The sequence below is a fragment of the Fonsecaea nubica genome (genome assembly GCF_001646965.1).
Source record: "Fonsecaea nubica strain CBS 269.64 chromosome Unknown Scaff56, whole genome shotgun sequence".
Classification (NCBI taxonomy): domain Eukaryota; kingdom Fungi; phylum Ascomycota; class Eurotiomycetes; order Chaetothyriales; family Herpotrichiellaceae; genus Fonsecaea; species Fonsecaea nubica.
In genome coordinates, this window is record NW_019173729.1 from 171222 (window position 1) to 191691 (window position 20470).

General features: G+C 51.7%; 8 protein-coding genes across 8 annotated transcripts; 4 read left to right on the plus strand and 4 right to left on the minus strand.

Moving 5' to 3' along the window:
• Positions 1–914: 914 nt before the first annotated feature.
• AYO20_07785 (hypothetical protein) lies at positions 915–3323 on the minus strand (the record flags this gene model as incomplete). The annotated part of the gene is made up of 1 exon (XM_022646069.1): positions 915–3323. One exon carries the CDS (start codon positions 3321–3323, stop codon positions 915–917), a length of 2409 nt encoding a protein of 802 aa, XP_022498008.1.
• Positions 3324–6749: 3426 nt separating this feature from the next.
• Positions 6750–8804, plus strand: AYO20_07786 (hypothetical protein; the record flags this gene model as incomplete). Its single annotated transcript, XM_022646070.1, has 1 exon — positions 6750–8804. The coding sequence occupies one exon, from the start codon at positions 6750–6752 to the stop codon at positions 8802–8804; it is 2055 nt and encodes a 684-aa protein (XP_022498009.1).
• A 287-nt stretch (positions 8805–9091) lies between these two features.
• Positions 9092–10135, minus strand: AYO20_07787 (hypothetical protein; the record flags this gene model as incomplete). Its single annotated transcript, XM_022646071.1, has 1 exon — positions 9092–10135. One exon carries the CDS (start codon positions 10133–10135, stop codon positions 9092–9094), a length of 1044 nt encoding a protein of 347 aa, XP_022498010.1.
• Positions 10136–10666: 531 nt separating this feature from the next.
• AYO20_07788 (hypothetical protein) lies at positions 10667–14115 on the plus strand (the record flags this gene model as incomplete). The annotated part of the gene is made up of 5 exons (XM_022646072.1): positions 10667–10891; positions 11072–11134; positions 11191–11240; positions 12182–12704; positions 12766–14115. 5 exons carry the CDS (start codon positions 10667–10669, stop codon positions 14113–14115), a joined length of 2211 nt encoding a protein of 736 aa, XP_022498011.1.
• Positions 14116–14737: 622 nt separating this feature from the next.
• AYO20_07789 (hypothetical protein) lies at positions 14738–15392 on the minus strand (the record flags this gene model as incomplete). Its single annotated transcript, XM_022646073.1, has 3 exons — positions 14738–14872; positions 14928–15232; positions 15377–15392. The coding sequence occupies 3 exons, from the start codon at positions 15390–15392 to the stop codon at positions 14738–14740; spliced, it is 456 nt and encodes a 151-aa protein (XP_022498012.1).
• Positions 15393–16393: 1001 nt separating this feature from the next.
• AYO20_07790 (hypothetical protein) lies at positions 16394–17137 on the plus strand (the record flags this gene model as incomplete). The annotated part of the gene is made up of 1 exon (XM_022646074.1): positions 16394–17137. The coding sequence occupies one exon, from the start codon at positions 16394–16396 to the stop codon at positions 17135–17137; it is 744 nt and encodes a 247-aa protein (XP_022498013.1).
• Positions 17138–17450: 313 nt separating this feature from the next.
• AYO20_07791 (hypothetical protein) lies at positions 17451–17813 on the minus strand (the record flags this gene model as incomplete). Its single annotated transcript, XM_022646075.1, has 1 exon — positions 17451–17813. The coding sequence occupies one exon, from the start codon at positions 17811–17813 to the stop codon at positions 17451–17453; it is 363 nt and encodes a 120-aa protein (XP_022498014.1).
• A 1005-nt stretch (positions 17814–18818) lies between these two features.
• On the plus strand, positions 18819–19782 carry AYO20_07792 (hypothetical protein; the record flags this gene model as incomplete). The annotated part of the gene is made up of 3 exons (XM_022646076.1): positions 18819–19053; positions 19098–19660; positions 19711–19782. The coding sequence occupies 3 exons, from the start codon at positions 18819–18821 to the stop codon at positions 19780–19782; spliced, it is 870 nt and encodes a 289-aa protein (XP_022498015.1).
• Positions 19783–20470: the final 688 nt, after the last annotated feature.

Below are 20470 nucleotides of genomic sequence, written 5' to 3' on the forward strand. Positions count from 1 at the left end.
CTATCATGGGGGAGAGAAGGTGCTTTGTGAGGAGAGCAGCTCCAGCTTTCAAGTATGTATTTGCTGCTTGGAGACGGGGAGTGGCTACGAGAAGACTAGAAATGAGAGCATGTCCTGTCGAAGAACGATATCATGAAACTGGTACCAAACAGCACAGCACGACTTTACTCTGTGTTCTCGTCTCTGTTGTCCCCTTTCCATCAATTTTTGAAGATGAATAGCTTAGGAAGAGGGTGGGCGAGTCAGAATAGATGCGAGATTCATAGTGCCACCTCCCCCCCCTCCCCCCACAACACGGTAGAACTACTGTATGTACCGGAATACGTAGTCGAACTCGAACTCGAACTCGAACTCGAACTCGAACTCGGTGTTATGAAACGACTCGATTCTATCATATCCTCAATCGGATTGGCGCAGAAGAAACAAGAAGCAAACAAGAACAAGAACAAGAATAAGAATAAAAGGAGAAGGAAAAGAAAGAAAGTCTTGTGCATGCATGTGAATCAAGTCTACCTTGGTCCGTATCATACACGTGTGGCAAAGTAAAGCGTTGGCTCAAACATAGGTACCCAGCCAGCCAGCCAGTCAGTAATTTTTGTCTTCCAGCACTCAAAAAACCTCATACATGAAGCTTCACCGCGAATAGTACGACATTAAAGAAACGCTCGTTGGTATACGCACACGTAGCCAAGACGCTGTCACCTCATTTGACGCCCGCTGGTATTTCCAACAATAGCTGTCCCGACCAAATCCTGTGACATCCCTCGACGTTTCGATATGGAGCCTCAGATGGTGCCAGGGAGAAATTCATCTTCATCTTCAAAGGGATATCCCAATGTCGTTTACGACATCATGGCTTTGCAAACAATGGTAAGTGCCGGCCGCATCTGGGCTCACATCACTCTTCATCCCGACTATGAACCCTCTTTTCCACCCACGACCTGTCCATCGCCCTCGATAATGGTGAATTTGTCAAAGTTTGCCGTGAGTGCTAAGCTTTCAAACCCAACGTCCACCTTGTCGGATGTGGCGTTGCCCTTTGTCTGCTGAGCGAAGAACGAGTCTATGCGCTGCTGGGCGTTTACCGCTGCAGTCATGCCTTGAGACTCTTGGAGGACGAAGAGAACGACAACTTTGGCAAAGTCGAGCTTCTCGCTACTGATGGCTGTCGAGGAAGGTTCGGAGGCACCAGTGCTCGTTGTAGAGGGCGATTGTGACGCCGTTGTTGTGGCCGAACCAGCGTCAGTCGTTGTAGTCGCGCTCGTGACAGACGAGGTCCCAGTGACTACAGCTTCTGTTGGGCTGACTGGCCCTACAATTGGTGAGCTCGCTTGGAAGACAATTCCATTAGAAGTCGAAGTTCCTGCGTCGCCACCATCCTGTCTCCTCTCAAGAGATGATCCTGAGCAGGCTGGTTCTGCACGTGCAGTTACTTGAGGTAGATGAGGCTTGTTGATCACAGGCGGATTGGGCTCAAAGCCAGGTAGCATGATGAATCGTCTCGTCCTCCTTGTTCCCAGGTTCGAAACACTTGAGTTGAAGTCCACCAGAGAATTTTCACCCGTACAGGACAGATTGTGGGACGAGAAAAGTGATAATATCGTCGAGATGTTGAGAGCGATGTCGAACCGCGTCTGTGCATCCGAAAGGGTTGGGAGGATCGATAGGCCCATGGTTGCATTTTTGTACTCGTTATCCCCGTCATTCAACGTAATGGTCATACAATCCCCTGTGTTTTCCGACGTTTCACACTGGCTCCCGGTAAACCCGTTGGAGCAGACACAGACGCAAGCGTCGTTGCTCACTATGCTGGTTCCCCCATTGCGACAAGGATGACTGGCAGCACAGTTGCTGAGGCTGGCAGATCGGTGTTGTTTTGGTACAAGAATTAGGAATATGGGTATTAATACAGCGGCGGCAATGAGAATGATGATGACAACAAGGACGAGGATGAAAATAGGTAATGACAGGCCGCAGCACTTCCGCCGTTGTTTTGTGCGGTGGCTTTTGGACAGATCGGTGGTTGAGGCGTAGCCATCGCCCTTTTCACCTAATGGCCACAGCGTATCTCGTTTCGTCGGGGTACCACCTATAGCTGGAGCAGGGAAAGCTGACAGCATGTCGGACATGGTCGAATGACGATTGTTAGGGCCCAGCTTTTCACCACTACCCCACATGTCCAACATGCCCAGTCGGCTTGCAGTCTTTCCTCTGTCGAGATTGGCTGCAAGCTTTGTTGCCCGTCTGATCAAATCTGCCAGACTGGTTGTGCTGCCACGACTCTCGGCTTCCCTGACAGCGTCCATGTCCAACCGAGGCGGTCTTCGATTGGCAGGGATCTTGTCACTCATCGCCGGCTGCTCAATACCCAAGCCAAGCAGATTGTTGGTAGATTTCTGGGAATGTGACGAGGCAGGGGTCTGAGTAAGAAGCATTCCAGAAGAGATTGTATTCGGAGATTTGGGAGTCTGTAGATACTCTTTATCCGCCGAGGTAGAGGACGGGGATGTGTCAAATGGCATCCTAACAGGAGTGTGACTGCGCGAGATAGGGGTACCCGTACCCGACCCGGTATGTTGGGTACCCATACCAGCAGCCACCGCTGCACTGAGGGCTTCCATAGTCGCTTTGGGGTTGATGTGAGTGGGGGGAGCAGGAAATTCCTCTGGGATATTCTGCTCGATCTGACTGTCTCGATTCCTGATAGTAGTAAGGGCTGGCTTGGCTCGTTTCCCGAGGCTTGCTTGCCGCACGACTTGTGGCATTGGATCTGGCGAACCGGCCAGGTCTGATTCATCATCATATTCATCTGGATCACCTGGATAGAACCGCTCCTCAGGGCCTAGAGCTTCACTTTCAGCATAAACAGAACCTGAGTAGCGTTTGGACGTTGGGGTTGGGAATCCTCTTGATCTCGATCCAGGTGTTGTTCCGGGAGTAGCATATTCGTCGGCTACTGATGACATGTAGGACTGATGCATATTGTACTTGCGACCTGGCGACTGCGAAGGGTCATGTCTGATTCTTCCTGAAGATGGAGGTATTGGTGGAGCAATAGGGAATCTGAAATTCTGCACCAGAATTCCATTCCCTGTAGGTTTCTGCTGCTGCTGGCGAGAAGAGCTGTCAAACCTGATAGGAGGAGGAGCAGTGCCAACGCCGGCGGGCACTTGGCGGGCACTTAACTTGACATTCGGGGGTACTCTCACTGATGGATGTGGAGGAAACTGTTGGTATTGCGAAGGTTGAGCATAGTTAGGTTTGGAGTAGTGAAAGCGGGCTTCATGACTGGGTTGTGGCTGTTGAGTCTGATAGGGATCCATGGCAGCTATGGCTTCGTATCTAGACCTCGATGGTGATTTGGGGTAAATTCAAGCGTGTTGGACTCCTTTGCCGCGTTTCAGCAGGACTTGGAGTTCTTCCAGGCTTTAGAAGTGTGTAGGCATGTTCCCGACATGCGTGAGGGATTCAGAGAAGTTGACGGTGGTGCTGTATGTGACAAGTCTGTAAATCTCTGCTCGTGCAAGGAGACAAGACAAGACTATTCCCATTGTGTCAGTATGCTCGACAAGGCATTCACCGTCCACTAGGTCGTCTCCGGGAGCACTCTCGTTACATGACAAGGCTCGTCCGAACCCTTCGAGAATCGTCTCTTGTGCTCATGAAGCTGCGTACCTTGTGTGATCTGCTGTATCAATGCCTGGCCGCCTTCCTGCGCTCCTGCGCTTCCTTCTTTCAGAGTTGGTCGGATGTGCGGGATTCAATGGATGGTTCGAGCGCCAGATCTCGCTGACTTGGGTTACGAATGGGCTGGGAAGAGGCTCAACCTAGGTGGATAGGCCGCAAAACTGGTTGCGAGGTGTGTGTCGGTGAAAATAAAGGCACAAAGAAGTTGCAGGCACCTGTCCGCGATGGATCGGATGAAGAGAAATCGAGCGCGATAAAACGAGCGAACAGGAGAACGAATGTATGGCACTGGTGCGTAAGGAGCGACGGGGAGGATTGCTCTGCAATAGAGAAATAGCAGTCTGGGTATCTAGCGAAAAGAAGAGTCGACAGACATGGACCGAATCAGGCTGAACGAGCACAGAGTGACCTGAGAGAGGACAAAGACGAGATTGAGAAGGAGCGGAAAGCACGACCACAGGACGGCGAGCGAATGAACGGAAACGAACGTGTGGGAGAAAAGGTGATACAACAAGTGAGAGAGAAGCCGTGTCAGGAGGTTTGAAGCTGGTGCCAGCAGCGCAGACGATGCAGGCTGGTGACAAGGCAGTACCTGGTACCTGGCTAACGGGCAGCGAATGGGGCGAGGTCTCGGTATCTCGCAGCCGATGAGGGGCACTCGGGGCTTATTACGGTTGGGGCTATTCTTTATGGAGAATTAGCTTGCCCAGGCACAGGCACCCTATTGGCCTCTTTGGCTAGTTTCAACACGTTCGCCTGCAGACCCTTGAACCGTTGCAGCCCGTTGCTCCACCTTCAAAACTCAGCTAGACAAGGACCAGGGCGCAGTTCTGAAACACCAGCCTGCCGTCCATGCGAAGTGTCCTGTTCCTTGTTCCTGTTCCTGCATGGAAACAATCTCAGAATCCTTGGTGTGATCCCAGATATGTCGGCGACGAATCATGCAACTCATCCGAGAACCTATTATCTGACAGGACCCTCGGACTTTCCGTCACAATCTTGATGCTGGCAAGGCTGTTCCCGAACACATTTGATCTTGGTTTACTAGGCCTACCCCAGAGTCGTCAAACCAGATGTCGATCGCACATGGGCCAGGGTGAAGACTGGAAGGTATCGATGGATGTCAAGGGGCAAATAATAGTGGTGGCTTAGACCAATGACAAAATGGTGGCTATCGAAGGCTTGCTATCCGTGAGACATCCATTGAGTCTTGTACTGAGTACGAGTACCTATACTGTCTTGCCTGTAGGAGGAGGTACGAGGTACATACTCCATTGTTCTTCGACACTGATTACATACTTAAATATTCAAGACTTTGAGTCCGGGCAAGCCTCGATCTGGCGAGTCAGATGCGTGGTCCATCGACTTGGCTACTCTTTAGTGCCATGAATAGCGTGTCGCTGCGTGGGACTGAGATAATAATACAAGCATTGACAGGGCTAATGAGGCTGCGATCCCGTAATTTATTAATTAATATCCGCAAGCCCACCGTGCCATGGCGCTCATTGTGCCTGCGCTCGCCGCTCGTGCTCCTTCGTCACACTCCGTGAGGTACTCGTACATAGTACTCGGTACATACGTCTGGACGTAATACACCCTGCAAAGTAACAGTGGGGAGGTCGTTGAATTAGATAGTCTACAATCCTCTTTCTCCATAGGTACCTATATATGGGCGAGTACGAGGTACTCCTTCCTCCTTCATGTAAAAATGGACCCCGGTCTGTTCTGACACCCATCTCCACCCTCACCACTTGATCAAGATCAACCCAATCTCCATTGCGATGATCTCATATCCACCCCTCCATCGCTGTGCAAGGATTTATTCTTGACCAGTGTGGTAATTCGTGTACCTAGTATCCCATGAGTTCTCGTGTTGTGCTAACCCAATACTCAACTTTGACGTTGTCTCCTCTTCGTCATGTCATATACGCGCGCACATTGCAGATGGTCATGTTGAGTGAGGTATCTCCCTGCTCCAGCAACAAACCTCGCCAACATACTGCATCTCCTGCTTTTATGCACCATAGGCCACACCATTGAGCAAGTTGTCGAGTTCGATATGTATCAAGCAACGCCTGGAGCGGGTGGCGGCTAAAGGCTTCCGATCTGGCGAATGAGGCTAATCCCTAATTCTAGAGACCATATCTCAGGATGTTGCCACGCCTGTCTTGTGCTGCAGAGATGGTTTAATGTGCATGGGACTAGGCCAACTTGTACTGCCTCATGTTGTTCTGTGGTACAATGACCTTTGTGTGCGCAGCTAGTCTTGGGCTTCCTACAGCCTGGTCCAGCAGTCTCAAGCGCTGGATTGATTGCTATGTACTAACCATGCCGCAGTTTGATCATACAAAGCACCTTCAAATTTTGCCAACATAACCAACACTCCTTTCAGTGTCTCTTCATCATGCTGACTGCGATCGCTCTTCCCGTCAATCAAGTATGCCGGTTGCCAAAGACACGCGGCTGCCAGGGCTTGAGCCATGGACCTTCCCTTCCAACCTGTGTCATGGCATGACCTGTCAACATCTCCCTTTACCTTGTCCCGATACCTATTCATGCCTCCGTGTCCTTCTCTTCATTGTCTGCCTTTGGCTGCAGATGTCCGCTCCTTGTCTTTGGGTACTTCTTTTGAGGCCGAATCGAGTTTGAGTGTTATTGCATCTCTTTCCTCTGAACCCCTTCCTCGGTATGGATCATTCACCTGGCTCTTTGCCGTCCAGCGACTCTTCAGGCAGGTCAACGCATTCTGGTTATCCTCCTGGGACTCCAAAGCGTAAGTGATATCTCTCTCGAGCTCATCAGGTCGAGACGAGAACGTGCATCTTACACTGTACTAATCAGTAGTCCTTGCAGCACCAATAGATCCTCCTCGGCGGCGGTCCTCCTTATTCTTTTCCAGAGTCTTACACCCTTCTCTTTCCTCGAGAGCACCTGAAGGACATAACAAAGACGTTGGCGAAAACCAGAAGCCCCTCCCAGACGCAGTATTGCCTAACACGGGTCGGAAAAGAATCCATCCAGGCTCAACAAGGTCGAAATTCATACCTGGTCACGTTGGACAAATGCAAAAGCTCATTCAAAGTGCGAAAGCTTCATTCCGCCTTGACGTCCGGTTCGCTGCCTCTCCAGTTGGCTCTATTGATTCTAGACTACCCCCAAGTCCTGAGAAGGGGGACACTTTCAGTGTCAACCCTGGTCTTGTGGGAGGTACTGAGAAAGAAGGCTTGGAGACATCTTCCAAGGATTGGAGGTACTCTAGAGCCCCGAAGTCCATTGCCGAATTTGACACGGATGTCAGAGAACCTTTCCCTGAGGGATCTCCACAGCTTCCAGATTTGCTCTCAGTTGAGATGGACCATTGCAAGGGGTTGGCTGTTGAGCCTCCCAGCAGCGGATTTACTTCGCCTGTCGATAAGGGAGATTTCGCGCTTCCCCTCAAGGATACGCTGAATTTTTCCTCATCTCCCGTAATGCAAGTGTCGAGGATGTCAACCGACGATCACGGCGACTTATCTCCCGCGGGACGTCTGTCCACCACTGACTTGGAGCGGCCATTGACCCAGCTTCGCGTGAGTGCTGACTATGAAATGGATATCGGTTCAGGAGAAGAGTCACCCATCGTCAGTCATCTCCTACGGAAGTCGATAGACGCAGACGGACAGTCCAGAGAGTCGCAATCCAGTGCAGAGGACAGATTTGTTCTGTCTCCGACCGTGAAAGCAGCAGCAGACTCGGCGAAGCTGAAGCGCGTAATGTTTAGCGACATCTTTCCCAAACCCCCAACGCACAGAGGCAGTGATGGCACTGCATCCTCTTCCAAGGAATCACAGCATCCAGATGGCAAATCATGTCCGGATCCTCTTCTGTATACACGTGGGCCGACGGTGTTATGCCCTGATCCGACAGCTCACTTCAAATCCCCAACACCCAATGGACTTGGGCATCATAATGCCGACCTACCTTCGAATGTACAGGGGAGGTGTGAACGCCAGCACGGCGCTCCTCCAGGCTTTGGTAACCCGCCTCTCCCTTTCAACCGCGCCACTGCGACAGGCAGTCCAATGCCATTGTTGAAAACCAGATCACCAGCAATCCCCCCTAGAGAAATGACCCACAGGCCGTGGTATCCTCCGCAAGAATTCACTCAGCGTCGATCTCAACGTCCTATCCATAAGCGCCTGAGCCGGCAACATGTTGGTACTGCCTCAGAGCATTTCGAGCCTGGTTGGTATTATGCTGAGGAGAGCCCTCACCAATCCACAAGGCCGGGACCTCCAATGTACTCTTTCTCAACAGCAGCAGCCAAAGTTGTCGGACAAGACCCAGCTCCTGATTCTAGGATTCGAGATTCGTACAGAACAGACACTCTCACATCACTGGCAAAACCTGCCAGTCGATTCAGGAAAAATGGTCTCAATGCTCTTGCCAGCGCTCGTGGAGTCGGTAAGCACTACGGCGGTCCTTCATACCTGTCGAAGCCCCCTCAGCGTCGCATGCAGCCTCGGAGGTCACGTTTGCCGAACAATCTGCAATTCAGAAGTAGTCCACCAAGATGTTTGGCGGAATCTGCACCAGACTCGCAACGGAAAAAGAGGTCGAGAGACACCGAGACGCCCACAAGTGAGATCCTCGAAGACCGAAAAGCAACGGAATCAATTGACCCAAAACTGAGACTGGAAGAAGGCGAAGAAGTCATTGAAGTCGACGAAGAGACTCAGGCAGCTGTCCGTATGGGCCTGTTCGGTGCTCCGGACGCAGCAGCCAGCCATGACACTGGAAGAGGTATGAAGGAGCTGAGCCAAAACGTCGGGGTCTGGCGAAAGGGCACACAACCTTCTGTTGGCAGGAAGAAACGGCGGCCTAGTTACTGGGACGCAGATTTAGAGGAGGTGATGCAAAGTCCCGCAGCAAGGCACGTGGGCTCGTCACCAATCAAAAAGGACGATGTAAGATCTGAGCGAGCTGGGGTTGAATTCCATGCCGACAAGGAGAATCAGATGCTGCTGACCGAGGAATCACTCGAAGATGAGTCGCGCTTGGCAGAAGGACCGACTGTTTTGGAAGAGGACGCGTCGATTGAAGACCAGGAATTAAGTGGCGTTATTTCCCATTACTGATAAGGTGAGCTGCGAGCTGCGATGGTTGATGGCTGGAGTCAAATACATACTGGGATTGGATTGGTATACTAATCCGTAGTGGTACTATCGGAATGTACCGCCATGCAGGCCTACAATCTGACATTCATTCCTGACCCGTCACTCTGATAGGATCGCAAATGGCTTGGTAGAAGCTGTCTTCACAGGGGCCGACGCTCCCCTCGGTGCCTCATCCTCGCTTCCGGGCGTTGCAGAGAAGCCAGCCGGTGCCTTCATTTTGGGCCCTAACATGGTGCAAGAAGACATGGTCAGCCAAGCTTCAAAACCTTGGATCGTGGCTCAGATCGCAGGCTTGCTGTTGGAGGCGAGGTGGACAACAAGGATGATTTCTTGGCCTGCGTTGTTTGGGACTTTGGAGACGAGATTGTACGAGTTATCAGGAGACTGTCCGACTCCTGGCCCCCTGTGGTCTTGGACGCCAGTAGCTTGGTTTCAATGTTGATATCATATCTGCTTTCAGACTCATTGACGGTGGGAGTTTCGTACTCGTCCGCAATCCCTAATTGGCGCCGAAGGCCCCATATTTCCTCTTCCAGCTCTCGCAATGTAGATGTGATGTTCAAGATTTCAGGGATGGTTGAGGCGACCGCTGCGGTGAAATGGGTTTGACATGTGCGTAAAGCGGGCGGGATGAGGATGCCGTACCATTTGAGAGGGTCTCTGGATATGTCTGACACTGACGAAGTGATTGAGATACGGTAGAGGGGTTTGGCTGTTGGCTCGTGGACATTCTCTTCCGAATCATCCTTGAGGGTTTCCATATCTTCATTGCTCCGTGACAATGATCCGGTCTGTCCAGCTGGAGTCTTGCCCGTCCTTGTTCCGTCGCTGTTCCCTGCCTCAAGGGTTTGTTCTTCCTCTTCCTCGGAGTCGTCCGCCTTCCAACAGCTCTTATGTAGCGTGCTGTTTCCTTTCTCTTGGATCTTTGCTACCCTGTCCGCCTTCATACGCTCGTCGAATCCTTCCTCGCCATACCTCCTCCCAACGCCCAAGGTGGAATTTGCATTGCGATTCGCCTGCGCGAGTGCAAAGAATCCCTGTGAGAAGTCCTTGGAGAGCTGGGTGCGAAGATTGGTGTAGGTCTCCAAGATCGTCAAATAAGAAATTAGAAGCGCGTCTAGCCTTTCTGAGAGGAGTTCTTCAGGAGATTTTTGGTTTTTGGATTGCTGTTGTAGATCAGCTTGCGCCTCGCAGTCTGTTGTCTCCGCTTCGACAGGGTCTGGTTGACTGCGAGAGGTGTTGCTCGGGGAGCTTGGGCGCGAGACCGGTGGAGAGGGAAGCTGAGATGCCATTTCCTATTGCCTTCCCAAAGTCCTCTCAAATGGCGTTGGGATGTGAAATACTGAGTGTGATTCCTGGTGGAATGTGACGCCTTTGATGGCAGCCTCGTAGAACGAGATCTCGGTCGTTTCGGAGATTTCAGGCCGAGCATTGACGCAACCCTGCGGCGGGATGCGCAGTTTATTTGATTTCCTGCAACTTGTAATTGTGAGATGCTCACGAATCTACCTTTTCAGTCCATATCACTTTTCCCAACAATCACTCGCACTATCGAAGAATTTGCAGCGTGTCCTGCAGAAGTCATTTGCCTAGCGAAGCTGCTCTGACTGCTGTTGCTGAAGGAACTCGCCGCAATTATTGAGCAGCGCCGCCAAAAAGTTTGACCTGCTCGAATTTCCTTGCTTCCGCCACCACACCCTGAGAACACCAGGAGTCGTTATTCAGAGCCAGTCTCGATACGAGCATTTTCCCACCTCTTGCACGCGCTCTAGCCCATACTCTCTGATCACACATACACGAGTGCCGCGTCCCCAATCGCACCAATGGCCTCCTCCGCATTGGCCACCGCGGCCGATACCTCAGCATTCAGTGTCCGTTCACTGTACCGGTCACTGTTGCGCGAAGGGAACAAGTTTGCCAACTACAATTTCAGGATGTACGCGAGGAGAAGGACGAGGGATGCGTTCCACGAACATCAGCACGAGAGGGATCCGCGACGGATACAGGAGTTGGTGCAGAAAGGGTTGAAGGAGCTTCAGATGTTGAAGGTGCGCTCCTTTCCTTGCTTCTCTTTGAGAGGAGTTGTCCTTTAAGTGTTTTCGAGAGATGGCGGTATTCTCCTCTTGGACATGAATGAGGATCTGTCTACAGACATCCCTTGTTTGCAACCCTGCAATATGTCAGGAAATACGTGATTCACAAAACGAGGAACTGACTTTGGCCTATAGAGACAGACAGTGATATCACAATTCTACCAGCTGGACAGACTCGTGGTAGAAGGCGGAAAGACGGTATGCATTCCCTTTCTTTTCCACAGATCCGGTCTCTTTCTGACTTCTGATTCCAGGGTAAAGAAATTGGGGACCGTGGTGGAATTGTGAGACAGAAAGACACAGGGTATGTGTCCTTGTCTGCTCAACTTCCAATTGTTCACGATGCTGATAGCTGACGTTTTCCAGATGGGACTGATATTCCCCTGACCCTGTCTGTTCCTGTTGATATCTGTATGTACCATGCTTTAGATGGACCGATCTCCTTTGCCAGGGATTGATCGTCCAGTGTGATACCAATGAATATAGCAATCTCTCCCTCCATGAGTGTCTTCCCATTCGACCTGTTCTGTACCATTGTGCTTCTCTTCTTGTCGTTCACCGTATGCCTCTCGCCTCCTCACAGATGCTGTCCCTCTAGTATCTCCATCTCGCTGCACCTTGCCTCCTCTTGATCTAGTACCTCCATCTCGCTCCACCTTCCCTCCGCCTTCCAAATTGCCTGGGATATAGTTGTTCCGACCACGTAGCTCCGGATATACCCGCCGCTAATTGTGTTAACAGCCTTTAGCGTGGTTGTGAAGCCCTTGGCAATGTCCTCTTTGATAAAACCTCCTTCATGCAACTCTCAGCCTTCTTTCTGATCTCTCACAACAACCACATCTCGTCTGAAGGTAAGTGCTTCCCCACGCGATATCTTTTGCACACACGTCCCTGTCATTGCAGCTACTCACCTGGTAGTAGAGACAAGGTCGCCGTCGTTCCAATTTTTTGTTTGTTCGAAGAGGAGTGTCTGCGACACAATGGCGCCGGTAAGTTGTTGTTTTTCTTTGGTTCCGTCGTCGTGGGATGTGAATAAGTCGCACTCTGGCACGAATCTGCCACATGACTTTTACTGCCGGACCCCACCACTTCACCATCACTTCCTCTTTCTGTCCTCTTTATCTTTCTCTCTCACCCACCGTCATCTCCATCAACCTTACCATCATCAACCATGGCGGTAATGTGGAAGTGTTTCGTATGCCCAAAGGAGTACCACCACACCAGGACTGCATACAGACACTTCAGGGAAATCCACCCGGAGCTGACTGGCGGTGCTTCAAGCAACCGCCAGTGGATCATCCGGGTGGATTACCCTGATGAGTCTGGGCACAGTCCTGGTGTGGAGGCCTCCGAAGAGGAGGACGTGGAAGATGATGAGCCGGTCGCCGCTGGCGCTGTCGCCTCTCCTTCGGTGTCTCCGACACCTTCTCTCCCTCCCTCCTCCGCCGCCCTCCCTCCCTCTCCTCGACCAATGTTCGAGGAAGAGCCAGTGGCTAATTATCAGCCACAACAGCTCCGGTCTTCTCGCTCGACGAGAAACCAAGAAAACAACCAATTGTCGCGAAATCGGGGTGGCCAACCCGATCACGACGTGACTGATGGCCTGCCAGTGCAACGCTGGCAATTTGCCACAGTCAGAGTCAACCAAGACGCGCCGGCCGAGCCTGGTGACGGGACCAATCCGTCAACTGAGAGCACGGACAGCAACTTCCCTTGGCCCGACCATCCCATGCCATCCTGGTCTCCAGCAATCAGACCATTCAATCAGGTATGTCTCACCCCGGTCTTTGCGAGACCGACTGTTTGCTAATGCAATGATTTTGCCACAGGAACTGCTGCGTCGCTCACGTGAGGGCAACAAGACCGCCAAAACTTCAGTTTGGGACCGAAAGACCGACAGCTGGATTCCAGGCATTGAAATAGAGCGACGTGAGGCCGCAAGAATTGCTCAAATGAACAATGCCAGACACACCTCTGCCACCAATGCCGATGCCATGAATGTTGACGAGGAAGAAGACAAGAATGACGAAGACAATGACGATCTCATGGACGTCGAAGGTCTAGCATCAGATCCCAAACGTCGCAAAGCAACCTCTGGCTCAAACGAACGATATTTTGAAGTCAAGAAATGGGTTCAGGTGCCTGCTGCCGTGGCCGAGAGGATGCCAGAACCAAAATACCTTGCCGATCGCCGACCCGGAATGGAGAGTCTCTACAAGGGTGCATACAAAGCCACGAATGGATTTGGAACTTTGGCAGACATTGTTGCTTCTGCAATGAGTAATGGAACTACCGGATACGATCTTAGTGATATCAATCCTGCTAGCGTCCTTGCCCCTGGGTCTGGGTCCGGCGCGCTCAATACTCAAGCAGACGGCACATCTACGCCAGTCCGAAAGAACATGCCTCCGAGGCGCAAGAAGAAGAAGCTTGGTGGGCCTGGGAGGAAGCCTAAGAATCCGAATCCCGCACTGGCTGCCGATGCTTCTGCTGCCGTTTCAGCAGGGCTGGAGAACGCCGCTGCCGACGATGCTGCCGCCACAAGCACTGTCGGAGATGTGACCATGAGAAACACACCAGAAACAGGTGTGGAAGGTGGCGACAACGCAGAGGCAACGCCCGCCATCCAAGGCGAGGCAATCATGCAGGACGCAGACGTGGAAGGCTCTGAATCAGAGAGCGAAGACGAAGGAAGTGAGGAGGGAGAGATCGCCACTGACATCAATCCTGCTCCCACTAGCAACACCTCTATCATTGATCCCGCCCTCACAGACAACAACTTTGCCATCGATCCCGCCCTCTCAGACAACAATCCTGCCATCGATCCCGCACTGACGGGAAACACATCTGTCGACGATCCTGCTCTTACTGAGCACACCATGACTACACAAGTCTCACCCAAGTCAGTTGGGGAAGTTGCCATGGCTGAAACAGAGGGTGCTTCTGAAGAAGACAAGAAGGAAGACACCAAACAGGAGGTGGTTGCAGCTAACAATCCTACTGCAAGCCCTGAAAGAATTGAAGCTGAAGCGGATGCGATTGCAGATGCTGACGCTACCTCTACCCCTGCCAATGAGCAGGAGGCCAAGAAAGAAGAAGAACAAGGTGCAGGTGATGGACTGGACGTGCTTGGTGCACTTGAGGCTGCAGTGAACAAGGAGGCCGGTGAGGATGCCTGATCTGCAATAACGCCCAGCATGAGAACAAGACGTTGAAATCAGTCCAAAACAGTGATACCCGAGCGAGATCAGGAACGTTCAAACACGGCGTTGTGAGGATTGAGAAAATGATGGTGAATGGTGCTTGTACGAACAGGAAACAACGGCGGCTCAAACATGGTGCTTTGGCGAACATGGACAGGGATTGCGACAGGAATTGGGCGGTTCAAACATGATGTTTTCAAAGTGCAGACAGGATGGCGGAGATATGGTGCTGTCAAGAGTGTTCAGGAGTGCAAATCAGGAAGTCAGAAAATCAGGAAAACGTCAACCAAAGTGGAGGCAGAACACAACCTGAACAGATTCTCGCAAGAGCCGAGAGAGGACATCCTGAATATGGTGCTGCTATTCAGAGAGAGTGACACCGAAGTGTAACTCTCATGTTTCAATGAAGATTGATTTTTATGGATACACTTGATGGGGTCAGCTGTCCTGCCATTCCGAACTCCCATTGGTGATCTGCATGTCCGACTTTCACTATGTGCCTGTGATCTGCTCCGTCGCACTCACTGTCCGTCTAGCTTCCACGGCTTCCTTCCCTCGTATTACACCCAAAGTGTCGATTCATAGTAGAGAAGGTGATTTACTCAAAGGGGTTGGTCCGGGTTCCCCAGTACGTGAGGAACACGCTCAGGCCAACAGTCTCGAACAGGCGGGTCAAAACGCCGACTGCGACGGTGTCCAGAGGCCGGTTTTCAACGACGACTTGGGAGACGAGCTGAGCGGGTGTTTAGTTAGTCTTTGACCACGGACTGTACGGGGGCTGGACGTACCGATGGACTGTAGGAAGCCATGAAGATCAGACCGCCGAGATATGCAGCTCCTTTGTATGACAGAGTGCCAGTGGCATTGATGAGGGCAGCAACACCATAAGTCTGCACGGCGGATCCAACAATGGACGAACCCCAGCTGGCCGCGGCGGTGGCGGTCTCCTTCGACTTGAAGAATTCTTCCTTGCTGTCGGCGGCCTTGGCACGGTGGTAGGTGTCACCGAATAGAGGGGCTAGCACGGCGGCGGAGGCGGCCTGGTTGAAGACGATGCCCAGGGCAATTGCCGAGGGCTTGACGGGTGGAAGGTCTGGAGGAGAGGACGCAGGTTAACAGAGTGCTATTAGATTCATTGCAGACGTTTGGGCCAGGGATGAGCTCTGTCTTTAGAAGTCTCGGGTGGTGACGTAGAGAACATTCAGTGAGGAATTGGAGGGGGGAAGTGAGGACATACAGTGCAGAGTTGCCATTGTGGTGTGGTTGTTAGGTAAATAGAAGACTGAGGATGTATTTGGGGTCTTGAGTTGTTGCGACGGTAAGGGAGATCAAAGGTCGATGGAAGTGCGCTTCTTGGGAGGAGGAAAGAGAAGGGTTGGGATGAGGTTGAGCTTCGAGGCAAGCTTATATTGAAGAACCTTGTGACGTGCAGGGGGGGCGCAGAGGGGACCGAAGTGACTTGGAGACTTGCAATAGTGGCGCCAGAGCAACCGGGAAACCAAAGCTTCAGCTACTATGGCGCAAAAACAATGACGACACAGGCAGTAACGAGGCGGTAACACTGAGGGGGAGACACGAATATTACACGCCCACACAGAGCTGAGCCACAGATTGCTGGGGGCACTCCACTTTGTAATGACCGTCTACAAGTCCAAATTCGGTGGCTTGGGATTTTCGATGATGTCAGTGCCGAGGATCAATCTGGTGCAATTATGGAACACCTGACGTTAACCTTTGGAGACCTGGGATTCTTTCACCTTCCAATCATCGACCTGCTCATTGTTCCCGCGGATCCAAGGGCTTTCATGTGCTCGAACAGCTCAATCTGAGTTATTGGACTCGCAAGGCAGATGAGAACCATCTTACACCTTGAGAAAGAGATGCCTCTAAGGTAGGAACAGCTGCAGCTAAGCATGTTACCCCGGATTATCTGTCCGCTAAGCTATCATCCAATCATTTCGGTTGCCTGATATCGGGGTCTATCAGCAGCCTCGCGGATGAGCCCTCTGGTGAAAAAGTTTCGGGCTTTTCTACTCGTAGATTGTCCGTTTGTGGTGACAGCCACCATTCTACCAGAGACCAAGCAGTCCTATAGACTAACTGCAGCATGGATTGAGTCTCGACCTGGTCCTTTAGCAAGCATCCTTTATCAAACAGCATTAAGTCCGATAGCGGAGCGAGAATGAGAAACTCCGCAGCGCAATAAAAAGCCTCCTCGATTCAACGAGTTACAGTACTACCAGCCCACCCAAACATGCCTGCCTCCCGCTCCCCCTCTCCGGAGAACGACGTCTTTGGCATCTCTACCACCCTCGTCCCCGAGCGCGACAACAAGAAACCCGCAACAACAAATCTGACCTTTGGCAATCTCCTCCCCTCCACCAGATCCCTCATCCTCCACGAAGATCTGCAAGAAGGATGTGGCGGCCAACTCTGGCCCGCCGGTATGGTCCTATCAAAATACATGCTGAGATACCACAGGGCTGGGTCACTGCGAGGGAAGTCTGTCGTGGAGATCGGTGCAGGTGGCGGGTTGGTGGGGCTCGCAGTCGCACTGGGGTGTGAACTCGACAGCGACCAGAAGATCTACATCACGGACCAGATACCCATGCTGGCGCTGATGAGGAAGAACATCGCTCTCAACGAACTAGAAGACAAGGTCGTCGCGGAGGTCTACGACTGGGGCACCGCACCTCCTCCCACTATCTTGTCCTCTGGTACCCAACATCAGCACCCCGACATCGTCCTCGCGGCAGACTGCGTCTATTTTGAACCCACGTTCCCGCTTTTACTCCAGACCCTGAACGATCTCATCGGCCCCGAAACGACCTGCTACTTCTGCTTCAAAAAGAGACGAAAAGCCGACATGCGGTTTATCCGTGACATGACGAAAAGCTTCCAAGCTGAATATATCGAGTACGATGGCAAGGAAGCGGATCAGAAAGAAGGCATATTCCTCTACACTGTGAGACGAAAGAGTAAAGACCAAAAGCGATGACAAAAACAATTTCTCATCATTTTATCTCGGACATGTAAAATTACAATTCTCACTATGATTGTGGTATCTCAGTCTCGTAATAGTCGTACATCTGATGTTGCTGGTGACGGTAAATCACCATGTATTAGCCCCGCGTGGCAATACACTTTCGTCTGGCTCGTTTCGTATAGAACCCGCACCGAATAAAGGGCTCATGCTTGTCAATCTTTCTCTGCTTCTCCACACGGACAGGAGGGACTCGGACCAGGCCCTTCCCAGAAGTCGAGGCTTGGAGGGTCTCTGCTGCCTCTGCTGCATTTCCGTATCAGGACCTTTAATAATATCGACGGGTTCGCCTCCCATCCGTCCCGTGCATTCGTCTAGTCCCCGCAGCCTTTTGTCCAGGCCTCCGGGTCAGGCTTCCTTTCAACTTCAGCATCGCACCAGAGACTTTGTCGCCGATGCTGGTCTTGCGACGGGGGGTGGTCCTGGTGGTCGCTGGTGTGCGGCGCACGCCGACCCGACGTCTTCGTGTGGGTGCAGCGGTGGTGGGCCTGGTTCGTGTTCCGCCCATCAGGCGCTGCTTGAGGGTAGGCTTGGTGCGAATTGCTGCGTCGGGTGGATGATGAGTAGTCGTGGTGGTCGTAGTGACCGTTGTTCCACCGGCATGGCGCTTGGTCTTTCTTCCTAGAACCATTTTGATAGTTGTTTTGTTTATTTGGTATTTAGAGAAGGGTTCTTTGAATGCAGTGTGACTGTGAAATGTGGAGAGAGAGAGTGAAATTCAATTCTCAGATAGAGCCAACATCAACGTTTATCAATACCTTGCAGAATGTGCGATTTACCTGTCATTTTCCTCAAACGACCAACGACGTCATATTGTGAGGGCCACGACTCGGCCACGAAACGGTCTTGGTTCGTCGGTTCGTCTATTGCTCTAAAGAGATCAAGAAGCATTGAAGGAAAACAGGTTTGACTATCGAAAGAGAAGTCCTCGTGGTAGATCATCGTGTTCGGCCAATCATCAACACGACAAGCAGCCACAGGATCTGCGCCGTCAGGGACCCCGATGACGCAGGGCAAGACTCCCCTTGCACCACCTTGCTGGGCACTTGGACCGTTGCATCTCGATCACTGTCGATGTCAGGGATGTTGCTTCCAGGCCGTGCCATCGTAATTGGGTGCCACACCACCGTGCCCCATTGCATGCGATTAAGCACATCAGGGACCATGTCCTTGTGGCGGTGCGGTTGTTTCTTCAGGATATCAGGATTTTATTTCCGACGAGCACTAGATCGAGAGACGTATGAGGCTGGAAGAAGAGTGTGGTGCTCTTTGATCTAGAGGGTGGCAGTATTGCACGATGCAATGGTCGCCCACAGGAGAGCTTGCAGGGGTTGCAATGAAAAGGTGAAGCTACAGAACCAAAACTAGGTGCTCGATACATGACGAATGATAGAAGCAGAGTAATGGTGAGAAGACAAATTGGAAGCTTTTCTCATGAGGACGAGGTAGTCAAAGAAGACAGTCTCACAACGTACAAGCGGGGAAATCTGCACTGTTCATCGCAGTCCCGCCTCCTGCGTATGTAGGTCCTCATCTCGTCTCATCTCAACTCAACTCATTTCGATTCCAAGCACATTGACCATTCAGCAATTCTGCGAGGTGCAATTCGTTACACGTTGCACGCTAATGCACCAACATGCAATCTGTCAACAGCACATCTCGTCCTATGGCTGTCAAACCCATCTTCCGTCGCTCTCATGATGCGGCTGCCAAAACTCCATCTCAGCGCCAGCCGGTGCCACCACCAAACACGACCAAAACTGGAAGAGTTCATCGCTCCGAAGGGGGTGGTTCTCATCGAATCTCAAAGGTCAGAGAAGGCGACAGGAAAAAGCCGGAGCCAAGTTCAATCTTAGCAGACAAGTTCACAGGTAGTCGACCCTCCTATCACTTGACCTATGCTCATTGCCTCCAGAAAGCCTCGAACAGTACCGAGAGAATGTGCAGATCGAAAGCACAGCCACGCTAGACGAGGCTGAGAGAAAAATGATCGGAGGCCTCACAGAACTCTCCATCGATATCGAAAGTCATTTTCGTGGATTGGCAGAGATAGAAGAGCCGTTGCAAAGACCATTTGCTACCGAAGCGTTAACGAAAGTCCCAAACAGAACAGGTAATCAAGGGGCTGAGGGCGAAGTCATGCTCAAAGATCGTATCATGCAATTTCGTGCATTGCGAGAAGAGAAAGAGGACGTCCTGAGCAAATTGTGGAATGAATGGGAAGATATCCAGTTTGGTCTGATAAGACTTGCCGTCGAGGCCTTCGGGAAGCAGTCACTCCTCATCGCTCAGCTTCAAGATAGAGCCATGAAGCCAGGCCAGCAAGAGAGACTCGAGAACACCCTTGACTCTGCTCAAAAGATACATGATGAGATTCACCACCAACATGCACAACTGGAACGAGACATGACAGTATTCGAAGAGACCATTGGCCAGGTCTCGAATAGAACGAAACACGCGGCCGCCGACATGCAGCAGGTATGGACTCTTCCTCTCACGCTCGACTCCATCCTGATGGGCGATCACAGCAATATAACGTGCAAAAGAGCAAGTTGTTCAAGGGCCTCATGCAATCCATTGAGCAGCTTGCGGCGTTGTGAAAGACATTTGGACCCGAGATACCGGATGGTTGCAACCACACCAGCGGAGAGTGCTACACGTGAACGGTCATCGGTCCCGTGCTGACACTCAAATGCGCGAGGTTAGAAATGTCGGTCTAGGGTGAGGTCATGATTGCAACAGCTGACCTGTTCCATGCTCAACAAGAACTGAAAAGCCGTGTTTGCGCAGATTGCAGTACACAGATGGACGGCCCGCGTCTCGCTCTTCGCCTCTTCAGACTGTCAATATCCGCGAATATCCGCATCGGACTCGGTCAAATGAGGTCAATTTAACTCGCGGAATTGAAGCCGGAGTTTTTCAGCGAAGCCTTGTTTCCTCCCAATTGGTGATCTTGTCCCACCAATCTCGACGTGTAGGTAGGTATGAAGACCTTCATTGTGTTGCAATCGGTGGCCAACCCCGCTGGCATCAAGAACCTAGTGGAAAATTTCTCTTCTGGAAATCTCTCGGTTCTCTTCTGCAACCATGTGACGCGATGTGTCCCGGTCTTGCGGGCGTCCTTCGCATTCGGTGGGTGCAGGGCCGCCCTGATAAGACCTTGTACCTTCAAAGGCGTACTGCTTTAGCGTGGGAACGTGGTAAGTCCCGGTCGTCAAAGAAAGTGGATTGGCAGACCAAAGGAACGGATCTATCTGGATGTGCCATCGTTGGGGATGTATGCCTCGT